General features: G+C 36.5%; 1 protein-coding gene across 1 annotated transcript in view; it reads left to right on the top strand.

The window, feature by feature from the left end:
• The window catches only part of slc10a7 (solute carrier family 10 member 7), a 129,081-nt gene that overhangs the window by 78,405 nt on the left and 23,859 nt on the right, over nucleotides 1–26,817 (top strand). Inside the window, exons 6-8 of the mRNA XM_088633139.1 lie at nucleotides 11,877–11,912; nucleotides 15,633–15,716; nucleotides 22,573–22,738. Coding sequence (XP_088489265.1) covers nucleotides 11,877–11,912; nucleotides 15,633–15,716; nucleotides 22,573–22,738 — 286 coding nt within the window. The remainder of the gene's footprint in view (nucleotides 1–11,876; nucleotides 11,913–15,632; nucleotides 15,717–22,572; nucleotides 22,739–26,817) is intronic.

Genomic DNA, 26,817 nt, shown 5'->3' with positions numbered 1-26,817 from the left:
ATTTAGCAGTAATTGCCCCCTTAGGTGTACAGACCTGGAGAGAGGCAGCCTGATGCGGGTGGAGTCAGGGACGAGGAGGAGTGAGGGTGACCTGGTAAGGTTATTCAACCAGCAGAGGTTGAGGTCCTGTGAAGGGCGATATATTTCTTGTTGCTGCTCATTGTGCATGTGGGTGTAAAAAGCTCTGCCATGAGGATTCTCGTGGCCCCTAATACACATCACGTGGCTTCTGATGAAATTTGCCTGCCGGCTCTGCATCATGTCAGATAAATATGAGGGTGAGACACTGGTTTTGGATGCATACAGACCTGACAGTTTTTAACACTGGCGTTGCAGTTAACCAGGTTCTGCCTGGTGTGCATTTCAGCAAATGCTAGTTTTTGTTCTGCTTTGCTTTGAGTTATTCGAATTGCCAGTAATTTCAATAAAAACAAGCTTCTCGTTTTTTACCTAAGTGCTTTTCTCGGATGATTAGCATTAAGATCTGAGTTGTCAAGATCAGGTGTATAAACAAATATAAATGATTCATGGATAAGGTTATTGTTCTTTCCTTCAAAGCTCTTGTGATGGGAAGGCGAGGGCTGTTTCTGAATCATGCTTGTTAAGTCCCTGAAATGAATTTGTTAATTTCTGCTCTTGTATTCTTTTTCTGCCCAATAACAAAGAAGGAATGCTTTCACAATCAGGAAAACACTGTCTGTGATCTATTGGGAGAGCTGGGGGTCTTCACAGATCGACTACAAAATCATCTGGGTCAGATATCATGTTTGTGGAAAGGGAAATTGAAAACCTGCTGTAATGTTATGGTTATATCACACTTAGAGGCTCAAGCAGAACACTGGGATCGTCAATTGTCCGGTATTTTCAAGTCTTAGTGGTGTGTTTTGTAAGCTTCTCGTGTCTTTCAAACGACAGCACTTAATTGTTTTTTTATTTGATTATAAATAATTTCTACAGAAATACAGTATATAAAGGTGTTGTCTCTTTCCTCCCTGACTTGTGTCCTGTGTGTATTTAGGACTCCTCCTGGCACACAGTCATGATGAAGGTGATTGCAGACATGTACCCCCTTGACCTCAGCCATTCAATAGCTACAACTACTGATTGGCAGAAGATGTATCAGCTCCATTTGTTTATATCACTTGGTGGTCTAGAATCAACTCTGCATTTTACAGGGCTTTGAATGAAAATAATAAAAAGGCAAATAAAGTCCTTTTTTTCCAACATTCATTGCATTTTATACTTTTAATTTACATGTCTTACGTTCCTTTTTCCGGAGTTCCACCTACAGTGTTTGAATTGAAATTGAAGTCTGCCGATGAAGAAGATTGAAGCCCTTGTTGATGAGGGCACTTAAAATCTTGCTGCTTCACCCTGTCCACTCAGCTGGTCCTGAAAACACTGCTGAACAAGGTAGAAAGGCCTAGGGTTAGACATCTCTTCCTAGCCAAAGTCAACTTTAAGAAGAAGCCATTGTGCATTACAGGATTTCTATTGTATTCTGAAACCTTTATTTTCAGTGACTGATTTTTATTTTTATTCTATAAAACACCTTCCTACAAGGTAAAAGCAAGTTGACCCTGATTCATATGAAAATCTAATTATATTAAATCATAGAAATATTCATATATGTGACATTCCTACAGATACTATTGTATCATTGTGAGGACAGTTCAATGTAAATTAAAGGACTAAAGCACCATCTAGTGGAAAGACAGTCTTAGTCAAGAATATTTTAAGGGAAATAGAAGAAATTAGGTAGTACTGTTTCATTGCGGTGTACAAGACCATATTTTTTATTCAAAATTAAATGCCATTGTTTGTAGAATATAACGATGTTCTCTCTTTCATTATTTTGGTCAGAATTTTGTATTGTGTGGTCAGCCACCAGGAATCAGAAAATTCCGACATTTGAACCGATCTTGAGATTAAATATTTAAAGGTTTTAGAATAATTTTGTATTTGTTGTACAGCTTCATTCTTAAGTACCTCAAAACTCTAAAGCTGTTTCAGAAGGCATATTGTAGTCAGTTTCAACTTTATTTGAAAGGCTTCTGTAAAATGCATTGATTCTTCATGATTCCACTGGACTAATGTAATTACTGCCTCTTAGAGACAAAAACCGAAGATCTGAGGCTTTGTTTTGAAATTGAGCGTTATTTAGTTAACCAATATACTGTATATAATCTGTCACTTAAATTGAACTGGATATATTTTTAACTTGTTCTAATTTTATTAATTTCTTTATTAAAAATAAAGAAAAGAGAAGAACTATCTAAAACTGTCTAGTTTTTAGTGCATTGTGAGTTGTAGAGAGGAAATAAATGCTGACAGAAATGTTTTAACAAGAAATAGTATAGATCATTGGTGAAAAAGATTTGAAGACTACGCCATCTGCTGGCTTTGTAACAGCATGCGGAGTTAAGAATAGTATTTTTTTTCTGAGTACTTGATTTAAATATACAGTACCAACCATTAACAATACAAGCACTTTTTAGTCTGGTCTGCATATGGACAAATTCCAATATTGCTGTTTTCACTGTATTGCACTTTTTTGTGTCATTGTTAGATTTTATCTAAAGTGACATTTTATGCAGCAGAGCAATCAGAAATCGAATAAAGCAAACTGTGCTTTTTCCTTTGCAAATTTCACATTTATTGCATTAAAGCCTTTCGGCATTTTTGCCGCTCTTTAAAAATTAAACTGCTGTACCTTAATTAATCATACAGCACATAAGCTTTTTTCAGTGGGTGAGAAGTACTTTCCATATACTGTAAACTCATTCTCTTTCTTCTAAAGAGCAACAATCTTTTTGTTTAAACTACAAAATCTGCTCAAAGGTTTTTTCAGAAAGCACACTGGTAAAAATGAATTAAAATTTGGTATTTTAATAATAATTGAAAAATGTGAGGAGAATTATGTTGTCATAATTATCTCAGTGGCTGGCCAGTGCATAGGCAGAAAATAAATTATTAAATTCTCACAGTATGCATACTGCACATATTTAGAGAGACACAAATGCACAACTAATCCACTACCTGATCCAGCAGTACAGGAGAGAGGCTGGAGGTCATACAGTTTATGGAAAGCTGCTCCTTGGATTGAGCCCTCTCCGTGACTGGTTTAATCAGAGCTCACTCATCATTCTCTAAAACACTGATGATGTGTGGAAATGATTTTAAAAATGACACAGCACAGTCAGTCCATTGAATTGAAGTTCCCCGGTGTGTGGCAAGTGAGAACATCCCCAGATCTGGCTTGCAAGAATCTGCTCTGGTTCACCACCACCATACTGATAACCAGTCTCCCTTCATACTCTGTATTCAAGCTCTTTGCCTTTTAAATGAATATGACTTTCCCTGCGTACCTCAAATTATCTAAGACAATGAAATGTAGATTTCTAGCACCAATATATGGGGGTATAAAAAGGACTTGTATTTTGAAATAACCATGACAATTAAAAAGGATTCTAGAAGTGTTTCATATTAATTTCAATACTAATTACTGTTGAGGTGGTCTTTGTGAACTTTGTACATACTGCAGTTGATGCTGCAGTAATTTTTAGGTTGGACATACAGAACTGGTTTGAACCGGAATGGAAGAATGCTGGTCACAAAGGCTACTATCTTATTCTGTACTGGTTTATATAGGAATGCATGCTATATAACTAAGCACCAATTGTATTAAAAGAAGAAAAGTCTTTTGGCAAATAGGGAAGAGGAAAATGTGCACGATCCTAGGATGCTACCAATTTACTAAGCACAGGGAAGCGTGATAGATAACAGAAAAATATTAAAGGACTATTCTAGTTTAATCTCTTTGAGAAAAATACACTGAGCATCTCTGTGTGTTTTGCTCCCATGCACATGAAATAAAAACTTCTTTTAACTTCTGATATGGATTACTGACTGTCTTTTAAGAGGAAAAACAGAAGAAATTATCCAACATTACCAATATGTTTCCACTATAAAGGATGTCTTAAAATCAACACTTTAATATGTGAGTTGCTAAAGCAACACGAGAGAATATACTGATTTTGAAAGAAGACAAATATTCGGTGCCTGATTTGCAGGTGTGTTAAACACAGAAACGGCATTTGTGACACAGTCTCAACAAAAACGGTATGTTTGGACCTTTACAAAGGTGCTATTTATTGTAGGGCTGTCTTTCAGAAACCGCTTGTAAGCAAAACCAATGTGCAGCAGCGCATGACCTGATGTAATGAGCACAATATCTGGTCATCTCAGCAGAGGAAGAAAGTAATATGGTCTGATGAGCTGTCTTTCTTACATCTGGACTGGTTTATGTTAGGAGAAAGTCAAAAGAAGCCCTTATCACACACTTTGTGCCCAACTGTTAAAAATGGTGGTGGATCTGTTATGGTATGTACAGCCATCTCCTGGGAGTCACTGTGTCAGATTATTATTCTGAGCAAGCTAGCATTTGTCATAGTACCTGTCCATGGAGCTGTTCTCCATACTGGTAACCATTGAAACACATTCTGACTGGAAACCTGTATCACCTGTGGGCAATCACACTATGCTTGCCACAGGTGATGCAGAATATTAAAGGTCCTATCTCAGAGTACTCAGGGCTCTGGTATAGAGTCTGCTATCTAGCACATGCTCTGCATTTTAGCTCTCTAGATTTTCATTCCTGGCTCTTTGTCTCTCAAACCCATTTTGTCCCAACCTCAACTCTTAGATATCTCCAGTGCTCTGTCTCAAATTACAAACTTGTTTCTGGGCCTTGACTCCAGGCTATTCCCTTGTGCTTTACTACAGTGTTTTCCTGGCTTTGACCCTTTCTAGGTTAGAATACAAACTCTAGACTGTGTTTTCCTGCACCACACTCATGAAACAGTGGTTTCATGTACACTAGGTTGAAGTCAAACACCTTCCAATCCTTCCCAATCGCCAGATCTAACATCATTGACTCTTTATAGGAAGGAAATGGAGGATTTCTTTCTTGAAGAATGGTCTCATATCCCACTAGAAACAGATCAAACTTGCATAACAGTATTTCAAGAAGGATAGAAGCTGTTCTGAGAGTACGAGTGATGCAACTCCTACTGAAGTCAGTTAATACTGTATACTGTATATACTGTATATTGCTTTGTGTTTCCGTTAATTTGTACACCCACTATATATGTACCTTTAACACGGAATGTCCAACCCAACCAAGGGACTTTCCTGTGTAAAGAATATCCCACTGTGTGTCTACAAATCTTTAATAATCATGAAAAAAAACCCACCTTTGAATAATCAAATGAAAACACGTTTCATTAAAGAACATCCTGCCTGCTTCTGATATATGTTTGGTCAACCATGGCTCCTGCCAGTGTGAATCATGAGGGCAATGAGTTTGATGGTGTTGTACAACCTCACTGTCAATATACAGTATCTCTGTGGAAGAGCAATGTGTGGATGATGCAGGAAGAGTTACATGCAGTGTGATTAAACTTACTTTGGACTGCCTCAGTGTCTGGTCTTTAGCAGGTTAGTCTAGGGCAGTAAATGAAGCCCTCTCACATTTTAGGGATGTAGTGGTACAGAATGATGTAGAATAATGTTCTGTTTTCATATTGTAGGCAGAATATGTGCTGGCAGTACACCGTGCATGTGCTCTGTGAGATGAAATATCAAACTGTAGAGCTCTTGAAAGGCTGGCAGATCATTCATAAATCAGTGTATAATATACAGTAACACTAGCAACTAAAATAAATTAAGTCAATACTTTGAGTACTGTTATTGGAAATAAGGCAATCCTAATGGTAATTTCCAAACATTAATGAAAGTAATGTAGCGTAATTACATCTGTTTTCTTTTTTTGCTATACTTTTATGTTCTGTATGTAAAAACATGACTAAGCCACGTCCTAGGGAAATATCCCTTTAAAAAATTCTTAATATTGCTCGTTAAGAAAGTCGATAATAGTTGTTAAGCAATTATTTAAAAAGTTTAAATAACGCCAGATTATTCATATCTTACAGGTGTTTTTTTTATTTCAAACACACACGTACATAGTGTGTGCACATACAGTACAGAGAGATATGTGGAAAATATTTTGTGATGTACAGAAAGGTTTAATGATGGAAAAAAGCATTTACCGTATTAAGACACTTTAGAAAAAGTCTCTTCTTAGAATTTGCTGTTCTGTTTACTTTTTTTCCACACAACCAAAGAAGGGTTTTAGTCTAAAAACATTGTGTAACATGCATTGTATTTTAATTTTGTAAGGAAACACATTTTATCAACCTTTAATTTTGTACTCTACATGTAGGTATGTACAATACACAAAGTCTTACAGTCACTGTGTAAACACACACGAGAGTTTCCATCTAGTTTCAGTTATGCATTCTTCATAAACCTCAGTGCATACCTTTTCACTGTTAATGGCATTTCACTATCTGACATTTGAGAGATATCATGTAATATTTGGCAGATCATCTGAATTAATGTAAATGCATTTGTATCATACAGCAAACCATAAGATCCCTGTGAAAACCTGGGCATTAACCAAGAAAGGGAATTTTAGAAAGTCATGTATTGTCAATAACTGAGCTGATGTACAGTATTGCAACTCCTGAAATGCCTTCAGGGCCACATTTACAGCATGATTTTACTCCAGTGTGAAATTTGCTTCCCATTTGCTGGCATTAATTGTGCAAATTTAAAGTGAAAAAATATAGCAATAGTTTTATTTTTCACTTCAACACAGTTTTACATTAAACAATGCATAACTGTCAGAGAAAGTGGAGCAAATTTTGTACTGGCACTGTTAATCCCCAGGGAATAACTTGAACACTGTGGTAACAAGGGCTCTAGAAAATGCCTGTTTAAATTTGTGAATTCTGTGCACGCGAAGGGACCGCATCATGTGTTAACTGTTCTTATAATGCTTGAGTTAATTGGAGTTTTACTGTCGTGTGGATTTGGGATAATGTAGTGCTGGTTTACTGATATTCAGACCCTTTCTTTTATCTCAGTGCATTTGCCCATCTGAGATGAACAGAAAAAAATCAGGCCAGGAAGCAGCCGTTGTGTCCAAGATAAACATATTGTTTTCAATATATAATTTAGTTCATCTGTTATGTTGGGGCTCTGCTTCTGAAAGCAGTGGATATATTAAAATAGTCTTTCGGTTTATCGTGGTTTTGACATTGTCGATATGTAAACTAAATTCCATGTACAGGATTGTAAAATATTAAGATGTGCAGCATGGTCAATTTTTGTAAGCATAATTCATAAAATGTTTATTACTCATAAGAGTAACTAAGCTGTTTTAACATGAACTTGACTTGTCAGACACTTCTGTGTTGGCATGGCTTTTAAATCTTTAGAAATGCAGGAAAGGCTGCCCAAACAAAGAAATCAGACCATGGAAGCAGAGAAGACATCTAGATAAAACTGAAATGAAGTGTGCAGGGATAAGAGTAGGAGGTACAGTATTTAGAAATTAACAGCTAGCAGGGGTTGTGAAAACATACCTTTCATTTTTTAATAGTTGTCTTTCACTCTGTATATGCAAAAACAATCGTGATGCAGAAAAATAAATAAGTGAAAAGGAAATATTCTAATGCAACATGACAAAAGTGGTACTTTGATATGTGTTATTATTATCCTCGTTATGTGCTAAATGCAACTGATAAGATAGAATGAGAAAATAGATGCAGAAGGCTGTTTCCTTTTAAGTCGAGGGAAATGTCACATTGAAATGAAACTGAGGAGCTAACCAAGTGTCTGTTTCTTCCTTTTGTTTTCTGAAATTGGAGGTTGCTGGTTGATTGCGAACTTTTCTGCTGTTGTGTGGAAGGTTTTTAATGCTTTTCTCCCATTTTCTCTGCTTGCTTTTATGTGACTTTGAATAAGACAAATAACACTTACTTCAGAAGGTCTTTCTCCCAGGCTATAACTGAATTTAATCCGCATACTGCATGAAGTCTTAAAACATGTAAAACTGTTTTTTTTGCATTAAGGCAATCTGAAGGGAAGTCATTGTTTTATCTTCTTAGGGACATACACCTGAATGTTTTTCCAAAAAGTATTACAATTTGTACAATTAAAACTTAATTATTCACAGTAAAAACACACAACATGTTGTTTAGCGATATTAAGCTGAAAGAAATAATTGTTACAATTTTAATAGCACCTTTATGAATATGGAATAACCTAATAAATGTATTCTTAATACTTCAATATCTAAGGGTTGCATAAATGTGACAGTTTAAATGTAAAGATAAAAATCTATTTTTTATTTATTCTTTAAGAACTAGAGAAAAGTCCACTTTGGTTCAAAGTCCTAATTATACCTGCCTTTTATTGTCCTTTATAGGCAGCAGTGAAGTCTTGAATAATTAGTCTGAATTTATAGGAATTTCAATAAATGAACAATTTCAGCATTTTTCTAAGATATGTTTAGGACTGCCAATTATGTTTATTGCCAGTTGGGAGTTCTTCATGTTTTGTCTCACCGTTGTGGACTCTGTGACCAAACACGGGAATGAGACGTAGTCAGAATCCTCCAACCCACTCGTCTTTTATCCACTTGTCTTTTAACACGTCACAAGCACCAGGGTCTCACACCACAGGTTCAGCTCTGATTGTAGGAGGATTATATTCCTCACAGACAGCACCACATGCCTGCAAGTGGCCAGGAGGTAACGGGGGTCACTGAGTCACTCAAGGCCAGAAAGCCATTGCTCAGATGATCCCACCCAGCTCTGGTGGCACCCAGCCACTTGAGGACTCCTAGTCTGTGTCAGCTAGTGACATGTCCCAGATTCAGACACATCAGAGAGCTTTTCCTGCTCTTCGGCAATAGCCTTCAGCAACTGAGCCACTCAGTACTTTCTTTTCCACTTTGTAATTTCAGGCCAACTATTGTCAGTATCATTCTTGCTGTCTGAACGACAGCATGATGTAAATGTCTCGACTTGAGACAACCTTGTTTTTCTTGGCACCATCAACATAGTGGCATCATTTCCGCTACAACTTACAGTAATCTAATAAGCATTCTCTCCATTTTCATTCTGGTAAAGCGCCATTCTCAACTTATTAGTCCAAGTTCTCAAAGGTTCAGTTCAGCGAGTCTGTTTCTATGTGGGATAAGTCTTATACACTCATCCTCACCATATGAACACAATTAGTTCCATTATGCTTGTACTGTAGGTGAAAATTGTAAAGGTGACACTAAATTCCAATTAAAATACAGATTAAAGCCTCAAGATCATAACGACATAAACCAGCTAACTGAATGTACTTTTCTGCTGTATTTGAAGAGTGTGGCACCATGAATTAAATATATTGTACAGTATGTTACAAATGTTGTATGTTGTTTTTTATGTAAGTTGTTGTGTTGAAATGTATTATGAAGCAGTTATGTGGACAAATTAAAGTTGCATGATCTCTATCATACGCATTATCAATAATTATAAAGAGAGCTAATCAAAATCCTTAATAAATGTTAGTTTAGTTATGTTAGTTAGTAATGGGAAATGTTAGTTAATAAACGTTGTGCAGTCAAAGTCATCAAGCTGTCTAGGGAATCTGTCAATTGGCTTCATTACTCTGCTCTCCTCCCCACTGATGGCTGATGTGTGGTGAGTGTTCTGGCGCACTATGGCTGCTGTCGCATCATCCAGGTGGGGCTGCACATTGGTGGTGGTGGAGGGGAATCCCCATGACCTGTAAAGCGCTTTGAGTGGAGTGTCCAGAAAAGCGCTATATAAGCATAAGCAATTATTAATTATTATAGTGATGTCAATAATGCGCGTTCATAGTGTCTGTATACCTATCGCTCATTTTAGTGAGTACTCATAAGTAAAGTACTCATTTAACAGGGGATGAATATACTGAATTCCCCAATCTTCACATTAGCATTTGTTCTGTGTTACTGGCTGTGCTCAAGAGGGAAGGTTTCATGTACACATCTGCAGGGTTTATTTGTTTTCTGGGTGGGTTCTACCATAGCCATTAGACAGTAGCCAGATTAAGACTGTTTCTTAAGAAAAACTGATTGTGCACTGGTTAAGGTTAAGCCACTGAATCAGTAGATGTGTTCTGGTAGATTTCTTGACAGAGTTTTGGGCATTATTAGTTGCGTTCTGCACCTGGAACACATTTCTAATACAAGAAAAACTGTGATTTTTTTTGCTCTTTTTGATTTTGTTTTAAGGGAATTTGCTCTGATCCGCAAATGGCAAGACTGATTTGAAAAAGTGAAAAGGGCACAGAGGGCACTGGCATTCATGTCATGCAATTGTTATAAACCATTTGAGTTTTGATTTGAGGAGCATTTCATTTTGCAAAATCTCCATCCTGACGACTAAGCCCCTGTCTCACTGTAGCCTGAAGCAGTTAGCTCTGTGTCAATGCACACCTTGTTTGCTTCAGTGAATGCCTCCCGGGACACCAGCAAGTAACCAGGCTTGATTAAATACTTAAATACTGTCCCAAGGTTTATAGAAAAGGAGAAAAAATAAAAGTTATGTTACCAGCAGCTATGTTTACCTCCCCAAAGTAAACCAACATTGATTTTTCTCTTGATTCTGTCATTTAATCTGCTGGAGTGTTATATAACCTGGTTATTGGTATTATTGCAAGTAGAAAATATTTGTTATTCTTCTACATACAAAAGGGAGTTCTTGTTCCTTAAATTAATTAATAGCACAGATGCACTCTATGAACTGCTCTCACTTGTATTATTTAAAAAAATGTAAAATGCGTTCTTTGGAATAACAAGAATCTACTGTATAAGGATATTCCAACTCTGAGCTTAAAATTGCTTTATTATTATAAAATATTATTACAAGATTTACTCTCTTTTAAAAGATGAATAAGGCCTACATTAGCCATCAGTGAAGACACCTTCACTATCTAAACATCAGTCATTTCTTCATGTAAAAAGTTTATACATAAGAAAGGCTAACATTTGATATATTTTGCTGATATTTTACCTTAATAATGCCCTTGAACATATTGCCTCTTTTAAGGGAGGGAAGATTTCCCTCACAGAATCAAGGCTGTTGACAGCTTTTAGAATAAGTCAAGAGTACATGTACTGTTGCACAGTTGGCATATATGAAGTGTATCTGCTTCTGCGTTCCTCACTTGTTAGTTCAATCTTTCAGAGGAAAAATAACACTGAGAAGCAATAATATAAAAGAAAGCCTTTCATTATTTATACACTGGCTTTTTTCTCTTGAAAAATGTGTATATTTTTAAGTACATTTATATGGCTAGAAGTATGTTTCCATGGCTAGACAGTCCTCTCCTTCCGCAAAAGAAGTGCATTTGCAGTTCTGACACAGTGCGATTTATTTATATCTTAGAAAGCCTACCAAACCCATCATTGCATTTGGCTGTCACAGGAAGAAATAAAGCCTTTCAAATCAGAAGTGTAAATGTATCAAAAAGGAAGGTTTCATACGAGAAGCGGAAGGTATCCAGGTTCATTTCGGCAGATGGAAAAAGAGAAATCAAGTGTGCTTTCTTTAACGTCTCTGAATAAGACAAGGCTGCAAGTGACCAGTCATTCAACTTCAACTGCAGACCCAGCAGCGTCAGAACGCCGTCAGTTCACAGTTGTCAAACAGTTTGTAATTTCATTTTTTGGGTCTAGAAATTTTTTCAGTTCAGCCCTGGATTTTCTAACTTTGTTACTACAACAGTAGGTCTGTGTACAGCATATACACAATCTCTGGGTTTCACAGTAAATTAACCCTAAACTTTTATTGCATTTCCAAACTGAAAAAAAGGAATCTTTAGCCATGCCGAGGTATAGTTATTCATGGAAATAAACTCCTTGCCTCTAAATTTAAATTTCATTTTTGTGTTCTGTAATTTATAAAGCAATATTTCTCTTTGTTTTTCAGGGTATTATAGTAACACCACTGCTGCTCCTGTTTTTTGTAAGTACAGTGTTCTTGTTTTATTCATTTCATTTGGCTGCAGACTAGAGGGTTTTGGCATCTCCCAAGGCCTGCTTTGGGCCTTCCACAGCTGTGTAAGGGAGAACAGTGTGAAAGCAAGATTGACCTGCTTTTCAGAGCTGCAGCAAACACACCCTTATTTAAATATTCTTGTGGATTTTTCTGTTGCATTTAAAATTCTAAGTCAGAGCTCCCGAGTGGCTCATCAACAGTAAAGGCACTCTCTTTAAGTACAGGCTGAGCTCATGTCAAAAGTAATGTAAATGCATGGCAAAACTATTTAAAAAAAAAGCTGAAACAATTTGGTAAAGGTCTAATTTTAATTATTTTAAAAAACGACCTTCATGTTTAGGGAAACCAAGGCTGCTTGAAGATGAAAGCTTAGCAAAAACATAATTTTATATTATTATCTAAGGATTTCACGGGTTGGAGCTTAGGCTATGTCACTGTCTGTAGTACAGCATACGGTTGGCTCAGTGTCACCTCTGGGTTGGGATTAGTTGACCAAAACTCTCTCAGAGGTGTGAAACATTTTAATTTTAAGGCCACAACTATGTAACAATTCCAGCTCAAAGTAAATACTCTTATAATAATGAAAACTAATGATACTACACTATAATTCTTCGTCTTTAGATAAGCAATTCCTAAACCTGAAGGCGTTTAATAGTAATAAAATAGGTTGAATTGTATTTCAGCTTAATTTATAAAGGCAACAGAAATTAATTGTAGATTGGTTAGAAAGAAAACACTACACACGCTGGTAAAACAATTTCACTTTCCCCAGTTTCCAAAAGCACAAATCAGAACAATTAACATTTTTTCAAGGTCTGTCCCAGAATCAGGTAATTTCATTAGCATCTGTTTTTTCGAGCCGCAGCAAGAAACAATGACTCTTTCTTCATCCGTGGTAATGTTAGCAAGGGTCCGAAATGCACAAGTCCTCTAAGCAGCACTAAAGGGAGGCTGAGGAGCCTGTGTATAATAATAATAATTATAATAATAAAAATTATAATAATTGCTTACAATTATATACAGTAGCGCTTTTCTGGACACTCCACTCAAAGCGCTTTACAGGTAATGGAGACTCCTCTCCACTACCACCAATGTGCAGCCCCACCTGGATGATGTGACGGCAGCCATAGTGCGCCAGAACGCTCACCACACATCACCTATCAGTGGGGAGGAGAGCAGAGTAATGAAGCCAATTCATAGATGGGGATTATTAGGAAACCATGACTAGTAAGGGCCAATGGGAAATTTGGCCAGGACGCCGGGGTTACACCCCTACTCTTTTTGAGAAACGCCCTGGGATTTTTAATGACCACAGAGAGTCAGGACCTCAATTGTATGTCTCATCCAAAGGATGGCGACTGTTTACAGTACAGTGTCCCCATCACTATACTGGGGTATTAGGACCCTCATGGACCACAGTATAGTCAACAGATGAACAGCATGAAGGGTGGGCAGGCCGGAGCAGGTCTGCACATCCTCACACTGCCCTGCAGGTCACTCTGAGACAAGATTCAAAGGCATTATAACAATTCCAAATAAAAAATAATTGCAATTATACAGTATATATTAAAAATATATATATATTTCTTCTTAAAAGAAAGTCTTATTTTAAAAAATGTTTATTCCTTCGATTTTTAACTACCTAAAATTAAATATATTTAGCTACGAATGTGTATATACAGTACTGTATATTTCATATTGCTTATTACGTGTTTTCAATTATATTATTTCATTTTGTTTGTATGACACTTGTGTTACTTTCCCAACTTATGCTAGTCTTATTATCAGTTAAATTCTGCATTTTTATCGTATTGTACCTGCATGTTTTTTCCTTGTGCTCAATATTAATAAAAATATTTGTAAAATGCCTTTAATGGTGCATCATCTAAGGGTGCTTTAATATTAAATGAAACCAATGGGTGTCAATGGGTTAATAAGGTAAATTGAAGATAATTAAAAGTATAAAACTAACTTTGAATATGGTATTTGAAAGTGTATCCCAATCTGAAGCAGAGGATTGTACAAAAGGCTGTCATTGAATATACTGGAAGTAGTTTAAAAGATACATGCAATTCCACTGTAATTAGAGGTGCTTGTACTTAGTGTAACTGAAACACATGAGGGTTTTTGTTCAAGACAAAGACATTCAGTAAATATTTGTGCAGTAGTTTAGATGCATCTTTGTTGCAGTAGCCCTTAGCCTTGAAAAGGTCGAAATCTTGTGTAGTGTGTTTTTATTCCCACTTTACCCTTCTTGTCACTGCATGTCAAACTGTACCTCAGTGACAACCTTCATATCTACACCAGCAAATTATTTTCCTAATTGAGAAGACATTCCTTTGACTTTGAGTGCCATATTAGTGCTGGAGGATTTCTGATGTCTTATGTCTCCGTGCTGACATTAAGCCTGTTTAGTTGAGAACTGTCAGCTCATATTTCACAGCTTGTGCAAGAAGGGAGTTTCATCCATATACCTGCAGCTATACTGTGTGTGAACATATGAAATGCTTATCTGATGTTTCATCACTGCTGCACCCTGGAAAGCTCTTCTAAAAAGTCTCCTGGTAATACAGGGTCTCGGACAAATGTATGCTTTAATTTTTCTTTTATTACCTTCAACCACATGCAGATGAGTGCTGGGGCAAGTCAGCTTGAAGGGTGAATTGCTAAATATAGAAATGTCTTAAAAGCCACATTGAAGCAGGGCAAAAACAAAGGTCATGATAATGGATTGCTGCTGTGTTTGGTGTGAGTTGCTGATTATTCAGGGGAAGGGAGGGAGTGTGTGGTGCATTAAGAACTGCCAGTTTTGTTTACAGGTCAGCAGATTACTATGATTAGCTCAAAATGTGCCATCTGTTTCCAGCAGATTTTTTTTGCTTTCCATAAGGTACAGTACTGTAGCATAATATACCAGGAATACACATGGTGGCCATTAAGTTCGCTGGGGGGATTCAAAGCTGACCTGTTTTAGAGTTACATTACTATGCCCAAAAAGGTCAAGTGAGCACAGGTCATTTGTTTTTGTAATAATTCAGCACTCAGGATTAATGTTTTACAATTTTCTTTACAAAATATGTACACATGTGAAGTCTACTACACTTGACCTCAGATAGCCAGTGCTTGTAAATAACAACCCATAGGAATCAACACTGTAGTTCTTATTTTCTACAGCTTAGCTCTACAAGTTTTTAGGAAATTAATGCAGTGTAAGTAGTGGTTTAGATTCCATATCTTCTTTTATTTTTCTAATGTAGAAGCTCTTTTGTCCCAATCCCACTTTGACATTGCCAGAGTTCTTCTGTTTTTGGAGAACTTGGTCCATAGCTCAGCACTGTCTTACATGTGTTGATCTAATTTAACCACATGAATGTAGAAAAATGACATTCAGCAAATAAATATTTTTTTATAATACTTTTGGAGGTGGAATAGTGGGAATAGATTTATAATACCCTAGTAAAAAATACTGCTGTTCTTGTGGTCTTATCTAGAGAGTCTGGAGAGGTTCTGTGTGTTGTTTCCCCATTTAAGTGAAAACTGAGCACTTGAATTTGGTCTGTGTTGACTTTTTCGCTATCCATTGTTTTAACAAAGATCATGTGGAACCTATGCTTGACTTTTTTCTTTCGGAGGAAGTTGTTTTCTTCCTTAAAAATGAGATGAAATCTCTGTTTTTCATTCTTGCAGCTTGGCTCTTCCTCCTCAGTGCCTTTCTCCTCCATCTTCTCCCAGCTTTTCATGACTGTGGTGGTGCCTCTTATTATTGGTCAGGTAAGTCTTCATTCATGCTTCAGTTACACTTACAGTTACATTGTCCTCCTTAAAGATGTGTAATGAAAACAAAACTGAATTGATCAGTAGAACCACACCTAGAGCTATATCTACATTTTGGTTTACTGTATACAGTACATTTACCTACTAGTGACAGGCTTCTGTTTGAACATTTTTGCTTTGTAATGTAGGGCTGGGCATTATTCTGTAATCATGGATATTTATGGGATTTACATCTCCAGTGTGTTTGGGCAAAGGTGTTACATGGAAACAATAATAAATAGTAACTAATAAAGCTCAAATAGCTTTTTCCTCACGAAAAACAAACATTTCTCACAGCTGTGTAATCTCCATGTCAAATGGTTTTTGCTACTGCTTCTCTCATATACGCAGCAGGGAACCCTACATCAGGAGGGCTGGAACTTCCCCTGCTGCCCAGTCTGTCATGTAAACACATGCTCTTGAAATTACAACCTTATATATCCTTGACTGCCATGGATGAAAATAACACAACACAACAACTTGTATTCACCATGTATGCAACATGTAGTCACCAGGTGATAAGCCATGATGCTGATAACCATCAGCTCAGCGCCTGGCCTGAGGCAGTCAGCAAAAAAGGGTTTTCCACGATGAGACAATATTAGTCATTCCTTCTCTGTACCTCATGATGGTGGCCTTCTGTTTGTTGACCTCCATTGTGACAATGTTCCTTTATGTTGCACCATCTACTCAGGTATTCAGTGAGTATTCAAGGCCAGGATGTAAATTCTCATTCCATGATGTGCATAATCACCTTAGTCCCCTGTGCTTGTGTCCCTGGGGACAGTTGAAATCACAGATTTACAGATGCAACCTCAGCAGCACAGTTTAGGGGCAGTCAGTCTTACCACAGCTGCTCTGACTGATGCAACACATTGCAGAGTATCAGGATGCAGTTGCTGAATGCTTGCACATTGGTTCAATTTTGACCAATTTATGTAATTTAGACATTTATTAGTTTTAGAACTTTTTTTCTTTTTCTGTTATTTCTGTTACTTACATTGACCTTCCCTACTAAATCTTAAATATTTTTTGTTGCTGTGCAAAATCATTCTTGTAGTTTGCTCTGTTTCCTTGAAACCCTCCAGGGCTTCAAAAGTGACAAACAGCTTTTTTTACTTTTAATTACAATATACAGTATTACTTCATCTTATGACCTTAATAATTCATTCATGCAACTAGTTGCCAGGGTTTAACGAAACTCAGTGGTAATACGCAATAAGTGCAAAGATGCTGAAAAATAGAAGCCAAATAAAATTAAATCAGTAGTATTATATCAAGGATTCATATCCAAGAATAGGTAGGCTGGAATAGGCTGGAGGTAGTTCTTTAGCTTTTGATTGACAGATTGAATAGTAATAATGTGTATTAAAAGTATCTTGTCACAAGTAAAAGTGTTTTCCAGCTTTTTGTATCGGTTGAAAAAAAGATGATTCATGTTGATTTGGATTAGTCTCTTTGGTTAGGATGATGCATTTCTCAGTGTTAAGAAACAACAATATTACATGGAAATGTGGAAAGACGTGCAAATTATTTTTCCTGTAGTTGTTGATGGGGTCTTTCGTTGGCAGTGATAAATGTGTCCTTTCTTCTACAGAGGTACTACGTAGATTTCCATTAAATACATATTTGAGGACTTAATCTTCCAACATTGCAATCTTCCCATATACAGTAGCTTTTGGGCAACCGAAATGCCAAATTCTGCACAAATCCATCTGCCTGCCTGTGCCACACACTCCACCTTATAAAGGTGAAGAGAAGGGAATGCATAAAGGCTCCGGGGGTATAAGTATGATTATAAAATTACAAAGAGAGGTTTCATCAAAATACTCTGAAGACTGCAAACTAGAAGCCTGCCTTTGAACACTATTCCACTGTTGTAAGATAACACAACCTACTTGAGACTTCTGTCAGCGGCACTGCATTGGCAGAACAGTTTTTACCTCAGCATCACATTTCCAGACTGTCTTCCAAACGCTGGGCTGCAACATGACAGATAGAAGAAACAGCGACTGCCACAATTGACATATTCCCCATTCTTTTGGCATGTCTTCTCCTTTCTGGACACCTGATTGATTCTGACAGTCTATATTGGGTATTTCATATGAAAGAGAATTTTATGATTAAATGTTAATGAGCAAGAATTTTTCTCAGTGCTTTTATTACAGGCCGCCAGTTTTGAACATTTTTCAAAGTAACACACCCAAATCCACTGTTTGCAATGAATTAATAATACCATCTTGTCACTGAAGTATCATGCATTCTTTAATCAGGATGGTTGAAACAGACGCTTCATGAAAGGTATTTTTTATGATCAGAACAATTAGAACTTATCTGGTATCAGACAGGGGTTTATGCATTAATTTGTGACCCCATGTTTTTCTCCTTTTTTCAAGTTCATATTTATAATAAAATAAAAATATAGTCTGGGCATATGAAAAAAGCTTGTCCAAAGGCTTTGTGAACTTTGAAACAGCAAAAGAAGTCTTTGTTCCGTGTTCAGTAATGAGTAGTCGACTTGTAAAATAAACATACGCAAGTAAGCATAAGTAAAATACTTGTTTGCCAGTAGCTTAGATCACTCTTTAATAGCTGAAGATTTGGTATCTTTTTAACCTATTCTCACATGTAGTTTTGTTTCCTTTTTTGTGGCATTTGTGTGATATTTACTGTAGTATTCCTAATGGTGTAATTGGCTTACACACATTTTAGTACACAAAAGAAATAAAAACAATATACTGTAGCACGCTACTTTAATTGTTATTTTAAATGTCCACTGTGATTTTTTTGAATCTCTGGTTTATCATTTTCAGTTCTATTAAGGTGCAATTTATATCCTTATTTATTTAACATGTATTTATTTAATAAAAATGATATATACATAAAGTATATATCATTGTTATTACCTACACTTATTACTATTACCAGTCTGGATCCAGGTCTTCCAGAAAAGCTTCCATCAATCTCTATTCCTGCTATCCTCATCCAGCTTGGTCCTTTTCAACTTCTTGTGTGAGTGTCCACCTTCCCTAGCTCAAATATTCAGTAATGTGTGGGTGTAGTGAATTCATTTGCTAAACAACGTTTAATTTCCAGTGATATCTTTTCCTCGTTTGTTGAGCAACCATTTATCCTATGTTACTGTATGTCCACACATGCACTCCCAGTCTAATGAAGAGATTATTTTCATTCTCCTTCAGGATGTACAGTAGTTGGGGATGAGGTGCTTATCCATGCTATTGAAAACTGATCAAAAAGACCCTTCACACCTTGATATTATTATAATAATCCTTTATTATCTCAGATATTTATTCATCCGAAACCCAGATGAAGGTGATCTTGATGGATAGAATGGGATTGGGTTCTAAATATGTTTTGAGGAATAAAGGCCACATTGTTTTCAATTTTGTATTTGTTTCAATGTTGTCACTATTTAACCAGATTCTTTTAGTTAAGAGCAATGTCTCATTTACAAAGAGACCCTATTTTATGTTCAGAGAGTTTACAGGAGCATTTTGAGTGAAGTTCTCTACACTGTTCATGGATACCTCAGTTCCATCCAGACTCTGAACTCGTAACCCTTCTGTTCTAATTGTTTGTAAAAGGTCAGTATAGTTGGGTTCCCAGTATTTTAGTCTCTATGTGTGTGTATAATGTATATCAGTATGTACATATAACAATGTATTGGATGTATATATTTGAAGAGAAGAAAAATAAACCTACATGATGACCATTTTTAGTTAAAAATATACTGTAGGTGGAAAATGCTAGAAAAATCTAAGCAAAAGCATAGAAAATATTAAACACATTTGTGAATATTCTTATTAGAATTCTGTCACATTTCGGTGCATTTGGTTTGCATTTTTCTTATTAATGTATATAGAGTGTTGTTAATGATTAAAATTAATAACTTAGATAATTATTTTCTTTTGTGATATTTAATTACCATGTATTTTGAATATTTTTATTTCTTAATATTTATATCTAAATATGTGACCTTATTGTAATATCTGCTCTATTTTTTTCTGTGCAAAAAGTGTTAGACTCTACATAATATGTACTTACAATAAATGTTATACTGTATAGATGCACAATTTCTCAAAGCCACTAGCATTTCTGACTATTATAATAACTTTGAATGTTCTAATACATTCTAATTAGCCAGCAGCCATATCACCCTTCAACTCACAACGGGCAACCCACTGAAGCTAAGCAGGTGTGAGCCTGGTCAGTACCTGGATGGGAGACCTCCTGGGAAAAACTAAGGTTGCTGCTGGAAGAGGTGTTAGTGGGGCCAGCAGGGGGCGCTCACCCTGCGGTCCATGTGGGTCCTAATGCCCCAGTATAGTGACGGGGACACTATACTGTAAACAGGCGCCGTCCTTCGGATGAGACGTAAAACTGAGGTCCTGACTCTCTGTGGTCGTTAAAAATCCCGGGGCGTTTCTCGAAAAGAGTAGGGGTGTAACCCCGGCGTCCTGGCCAAATTTCCCATTGGCTCTTATCAATCATGGCCTCCTAATAATGCCCCTCTATGAATTGGCTACATTACTCTGTTCTCCTCCCCACTAATAGCTGATGTGTGGTGAGTGTTCTGGCGCACTATGGCTGCCGTCGCATCATCCAGGTGGATGCTGCACATTGGTGGTGGTGGAGGGGAGTCCCCATTACCTGTAAAGCGCTTTGAGTGGAGTGTCCAGAAAAGCGCTATATAAGTGTAAGCAATTATTATTATTATTATTATTATTAATACAGCTAGGTTTGGGTGAGAATATGTCACTTCCGTTTTAATTCACTTTGATCAGAAAGTTCAAAACCATAATGAAAACTTTAAGTAAACTGTACACTAGCATCCAATACAAAGTGTTGTAGTAGCTTATCCTATTTACCATTCAGATTTAATCAACTCAGTATTGGGCAATCCTCTTCATTAACATAATGTCTTATTTATTTTTATTTCGAATATAATGTTTTACTTAATGAAATATGGTATTAAGGATTAATTGCTCTCATTAAACAAAATTGCTAACATTTCAGTTGAAGATCACCATAGAATTAAGACTTAATTGCTTTATGTTTTTTTATTTTAATAAGATTTATAATTATGCAGCTAAAAATTGTAGAACATTCACATAAGTGCAGCCTTAAATCCGAAAGAAAGAAATATATGAATCCTGCATTCAGCATAACCCCTCAGTATAAATGTGCAGTACTGTACCAGAAGTAACCAATAAGTAGGGGTTGGTGTTTTAAGGTTGGGGTGGGTGGATTCACCTACTGTGTGCTTTTTATCTTCAATTGAAGGTGAATTTAAAATGGTACAATTTGGTAAACTGTACAAGTGTATTTGTGTCAGAAGAAAAGCTCAGTCTTTTTACTGTGCAAACTGAGGGACAACAGCATGTTTTAACTTCTTTAAGCAACAAACTAATCAATATGTGCCCAGCTAGCTCTTCATATAAAGGAATCTTAAAAGGAGTTTTTCTTCAAATTTGAATTAATTTTTTGAGAGACACCACAAGAGTAATATTGGTCAAAAGATAATCTGCTTGAAAATGAACACGTAAGTAAATATCACTGAGCCATATATCATTCATACACCTGATGTTACTTTGTCATGAATATAGAATATTGTTATGAAAATATCACATATATACACATATGTGTAGAACTGCTGGATTATTTTAGCCTAGGGACAGTTTTAGCCTAGGGACAGTTTCAGTTTTTGTAATATATACTATATAATGTTACCATTAATATGAGATTTTTTTCTTCCTAAATATTTTACACTTCATTGAAATTGTGCACATATATCCTCCCTAACTACATTAATGAATTGACTAATAAGATTAAATTATTCAGTTTCTTGTCTTTTCCCTCTCTTTGAGTGGAGAGTTTCTATTTAAAAAAGTTAGCAGGGATGTAAGGGTCACAGAACATGTAACTAAGGTATGATGTAGTAATATCATGCTGTGGGTCGCAGGGTAGGCTGATGTAACCATTTTGCAATCTAATGACAAATGTCTTTTCCTATTAGTGGACCTTTTTCCCCCAAGTTTCAAAAGTTATGCAGTACCTCAGCAGCAGAGTCAGATTAAATTTGAACTTTGAAGGGTAAAATATATACAAGATCCTGTTGTTAATTTTTCTAGTAGTTCTCATCTAAAAGCTTGCAAATGCCATTTGTCTTCGGGTTAACAGAAAGACTAGATATGGGGCAGCTGAATTATTTAAGCTCCCACAACACATGCACTTTTGCTTTTCAAGCATGAGTTATAATTTAATTAGAAACTTCTGGTGCATTGCTGGCTATTTAAATATTAAAATGTTCCGCTGATCACTTTCGATTAGCCACCCTGGTGAAATTCCTTAAGATGTCAGTGGGATTTCCCCCCCCCCTTCATGTTCCCAAACTTGCGCTTGAAATTGTTTGTTGATACAAAGGGGACCCTGGTAATTACATTCATCCATTAGAATCAACAGAGGAGTGAAACTTTAGGGAGGTTTAATGGGCACGTCTCTGTGACAGCTAGCAAAGAGCATCTGGCATGATTAGTACCCAATTGGAAGCTAGTTGAAAATGTACTCTCATTATGGCTACCCACTGGAAGTTGCTCTAAAAATGCTTAAATTTCCCCGCAGTGAAGTGGTGGGACAGGAAAGCTTGAAACCTCCAGGGGCATCTCTCAGTCACTGCATGCCTCTCCGCTGTCACATTGATTTTGCGATGCACTGTTTGTCTTTTGAATGAAACCTGTTGATGTATCACTGTATGTGTGTGCTTTTAATCGGGCCTTTGCTGTTCTCTCCTCAGATTGTTCAGCGGTACAGTAAGGAATGGCTGGAGAGGAAAAAGCTCCCTTTCGGGACCATCAGCAGCTGTGTGCTCCTCATGATTATTTACACCACCTTCTGCGACACTTTCTCCAACCCCACCATTGACTTGGACAAGTTCAGCCTGATCGTCGTCATCCTCATCAGTAAGTGTCACCCTCCCCCGGTTAATAATCTGCTCCTGCCCTTGTGGCAGGTTGCTCAATCGTCTCTGGCCCCTCTCGCGACATCTCTAGTTAATCACCAGTGGCAAAGATTTAATAGTGATCCCTAGCCATGGGCGCCCGTGCTAATTATAAGTCAGCATCTACTTTAATCTTGTCCAGACTTATATTTATCCCTTTATGTATTAAAGCAATTTGTTAGCTTTGGAGTCAAATCTTGAAATGCCTGGGATAGGAAGACAAGATTTATATGATATGAATTAAGTCTGAATCACAGTGTGATACCTCACCTGTCTTTACTTCAGAAATAGCTACAAGAGAGAACATGTCAAACACAGTATGTAACCAGGCTTGGGAGTGGGAGCACCTGAATGCTGTGATGCATCTTACAGAGACTGTGTAAGCATGTAAAAACCCTGAACGTGAACCAACAGGGCTAGAGAAGAGTTCTCTTTGCCTTTTTTGAGTTCCCTCCAATGAAGCAAAGTCATACAGTAAAGAACCTTACATGACTTACATGCTCTCTGTATGTTTCCCGGGTGTGTTTTCTGTTGTTTTGTTTTTGACTTTTCTTAACTTGGCTTGGAGATATACTTTTTATGAAAAATACTGAAAGCTTGCAGCCATCTATCCCAAATCAGGAAGGCCTTTGTTCTTAGACACCCAGAGCTTGTGTCAGAAACATGGGGTACAAAGCAGGACTACACTCCACGAGACACCAGTCCCTGTCAGGTCACACACGTGCCCACGTGCCATTCTTCAAAGTTGGGAGGAAACGAGAGCATTCACTAAAAACCTGGAGAGACATGTAGGGGGTGTTTGAACGCTACAGAGAAAGTACCCCAGTTCAAAATTGCTGATAAGCAGCAGTGCCATCTGCAATCATATGGCAAAATCATAAAGAAGAAAAGAGAATTAATGAATGCATTCATTTTTCATCTATCCATCCATTTTCTAACCGCTTTGTCCAATATAGGGTTGTGGCAGGGGGGCAGATCCTATCTCCTCAAGTTATGGGCACAAGGCAGGATACATCCTGGACTTGATGCCAGATATCACAGGGCACACACATACAGTAACACACTCACAGTGGGGTCAATTTTTCCAGAATCAAATGAACTGACTAGTACAGTATGTCTTTGAACTGTGGGACAAGTCAGCGCACCTGAAGAAAACCCAATCCATCTCATGCAGAACATGCAAACTTCACTTAGAATAAACCCGGGGCCCCAGCACTGCGAGACAGCAATGCTGACCACTGAGCCACACAAACTACAGGACACATGTAGAAACTGAGAAGAGGAGACACATCTTTCTGCAGAGTATAAAACAAGCTGCCTCGCCACCATATAATAGCTGATAATTCTTCAGAAAAAAGCTAAATGATCAATTACAGTAGCTACTGAAAAAACAAGCATGATGGACTAAATGGTCTTCTCATGTTTATAACCATTAGGACGTACTGTACCTGTGCATAGAAAACAATGTATATAATCATGCCGTAAATTTGAACAGAAAAATTGTGAAGATGGATTGAAAAGCATCCTTTTATTGAATTTAATTGTTACAGAATGATAAAAACATAAAAATGAATTTTGCCCATCTTGCTTGATTGATTACTAGTGGCTGATGAATGACAATGTTTGATAATGATGGCCGTTCAACAGCTTCAACAGCATGGGTTGAATCTTTAATAATCTTATTTTAATTTTAATCATCTTTATCATCATATTTCATTTTCTTGTCTCAAGATTGTGCACGCCATCAATTGTGTTCTCCCAATACAATCTGCATGAACTATTACAGTCTTTGATTTTTTCTTTTTCTCCTTCACCTGCAACGCTATAGAGAAAAGCTATAAAGCAGTAGTGAGTGTTCTGCCATCCAGTAATCTACAGTACCCAGGACTTCTTTTTAATCCACAAGGTTTTCCCACTATACTGCAAATGGGCTTTGCCCTTACATTATGAGGTCTAATCTGGAACTTCTCAATAGAAATGATCATAGTTCATGGGGGCAGACACAAACAAGACCAGAACAAAATTCTCTTTGTAGTTATTTTGCTTGTGCAGAGTGGAGTTTTATTTTATGCTCTTTTATTTTTTCCTCTGTGCTGAAGCCTCACCATTGCTCTGCCCATCAAAGAATACAAATAAGTGCTACTAGTCTATTTGAAAATTTCCTGGTTGGCAAGTAGCTTTATCAAAAGATGGTTCCATTTATTTTGGCACTGTTCTTCCAGTCACAAGGGTGACAATTAACCAACAAGATGTTTTATACACTTTTCTACAGTTCTGAACTTACTGTTTTCTAATGGTAAATTCAAGATCTTAAATTAAAAGGATTATGTACTGTTAATGAATAAACCAGGCTTAATTGCTCTCCTAAAAACAATACTTATATCTCTTTCTGAAAAAAAAATACATTTTTGCAGAAGAACAAAACTGTTTATTGACTGCATGTACTTCTGTACACATTTTCACCTAACATCCAGGTGAAAACACATGCAAAAATAGGAGATAAAAAATAAAAACCTTATCGTGCCAGATTCATCACCAAATAAAACAACAGAAAACTCCTCTAAGACAGTGTGGGTTGCTTTGAGGTAACACATGCTTGATTACTTGATGTAGCGTGTCTGAAATACTCCCCATTACTCCTCTATCAAGATTAATTGAGTGGTGGAAGTTTTGGATGAATTCCTCAGAGAGAGCCTTGTTTTGTTAAAGCAGCATGTGAACTGGTTGCTACTGTCAGCAGACAGCTTCACAGACCCTCATTATAGGGGGCCTAATTCATTACGTGTCAGAGCTGATCTAGTAGAGAACCCCTTTCATCTCTCTTTGTATTAAAGTAATTTGTTCGCATCAGAGGAATCAAAGAAGGGGACTGCCTTTATATGAAAAAAATTAAATTGTTTGAGAACTGGTAAAGGCTTTCTTTGGCCATATATTTCTAAATCAAAACTATGAACATTAAACTGTAAAACTGAAGTGAACAGTAAAAGCTATTAAGTTATTTCATTGCTGCATTTGTGTAGGTTTTTTTATTTAAGTCTTTCATCTCACAGGACAGATTTCCCCTGACCATGTTTGTGCACTAATATAAAAATGATTATCTAAACATTCATAACATTTGTTTTTTTAGATTAATTAAAATTGTATTTCAGAAATAGGTTAGAATTAAACAATTATCACAGTCCTTGTACATGAAACTTTAAAAAAATAAAGTATGACTATGAATTGTATTCAAAGAAAAAAATGTAGACATCACATACGGTACAATGGTCCTGTTTTGTAAGTAATAGTGTGTGACTGGTGAACTTGCACTTTCCACTCTCTCCCAGTGAGTAAATCACAGACGATAAAGCATTGTTTCAAATGCATTAATAAATCAAGAAAACTGTGTTAAAAGCACATTTTACATTCACTTAATAAAGATTCCCCATTAAAATAAGAGTAATGAATTGGCAAACTGGTAAAAACAAAAGAGTATTAGAATGTGCAAAGTTAAAAAAAATATTACAGTAAAGGTTAAAGTAATAAAAGGATTTTTCAGTACATTACTGAGCAGATATGTTTGCATCTTTCATGCATTAGTGTTTAAGGTACTTAATACAAAGTTAAGGATGACTTAACTTTTACTTTTGTAAAAATAAAAATTATTTGTAAAAATAAATGTTAAAAAGAAAAAGAAATAACAGGTGACACAAATAAAATTTACATGATGCACTTAACAATATTTTATAATTTTTCAACTGTTGATACAGTATATGTAAATCGGCAACAAATGAAAATAAAATTAGAAAACTAAATTACACAAACAGGTCTTATTGTATGCAAAGATTTAGAAACATGAAGCACAGACATGATCTAACTGGGAATTACAGTAGTAGTAGTAATAGTAGTAATAATAATAATTCCTCACACTTATATAGCACTTTTCTGGACACTCGACTCAAAGCGCTTTACAGGTCATGGGGACTCCCCTCCACCACCACCAATGTGCAGCCCCACCTGGATGTACACATCTATAAAGTCCAAACACAAAATGTAGCATCT

Source organism: Lepisosteus platostomus, chromosome 1, assembly GCF_059453375.1.
Source record: "Lepisosteus platostomus isolate fLepPlt1 chromosome 1, fLepPlt1.hap1, whole genome shotgun sequence".
NCBI classification, from domain to species: Eukaryota; Metazoa; Chordata; class Actinopteri; order Semionotiformes; family Lepisosteidae; genus Lepisosteus; species Lepisosteus platostomus.
This window is presented reverse-complemented; position numbering and strand designations above follow the sequence as displayed.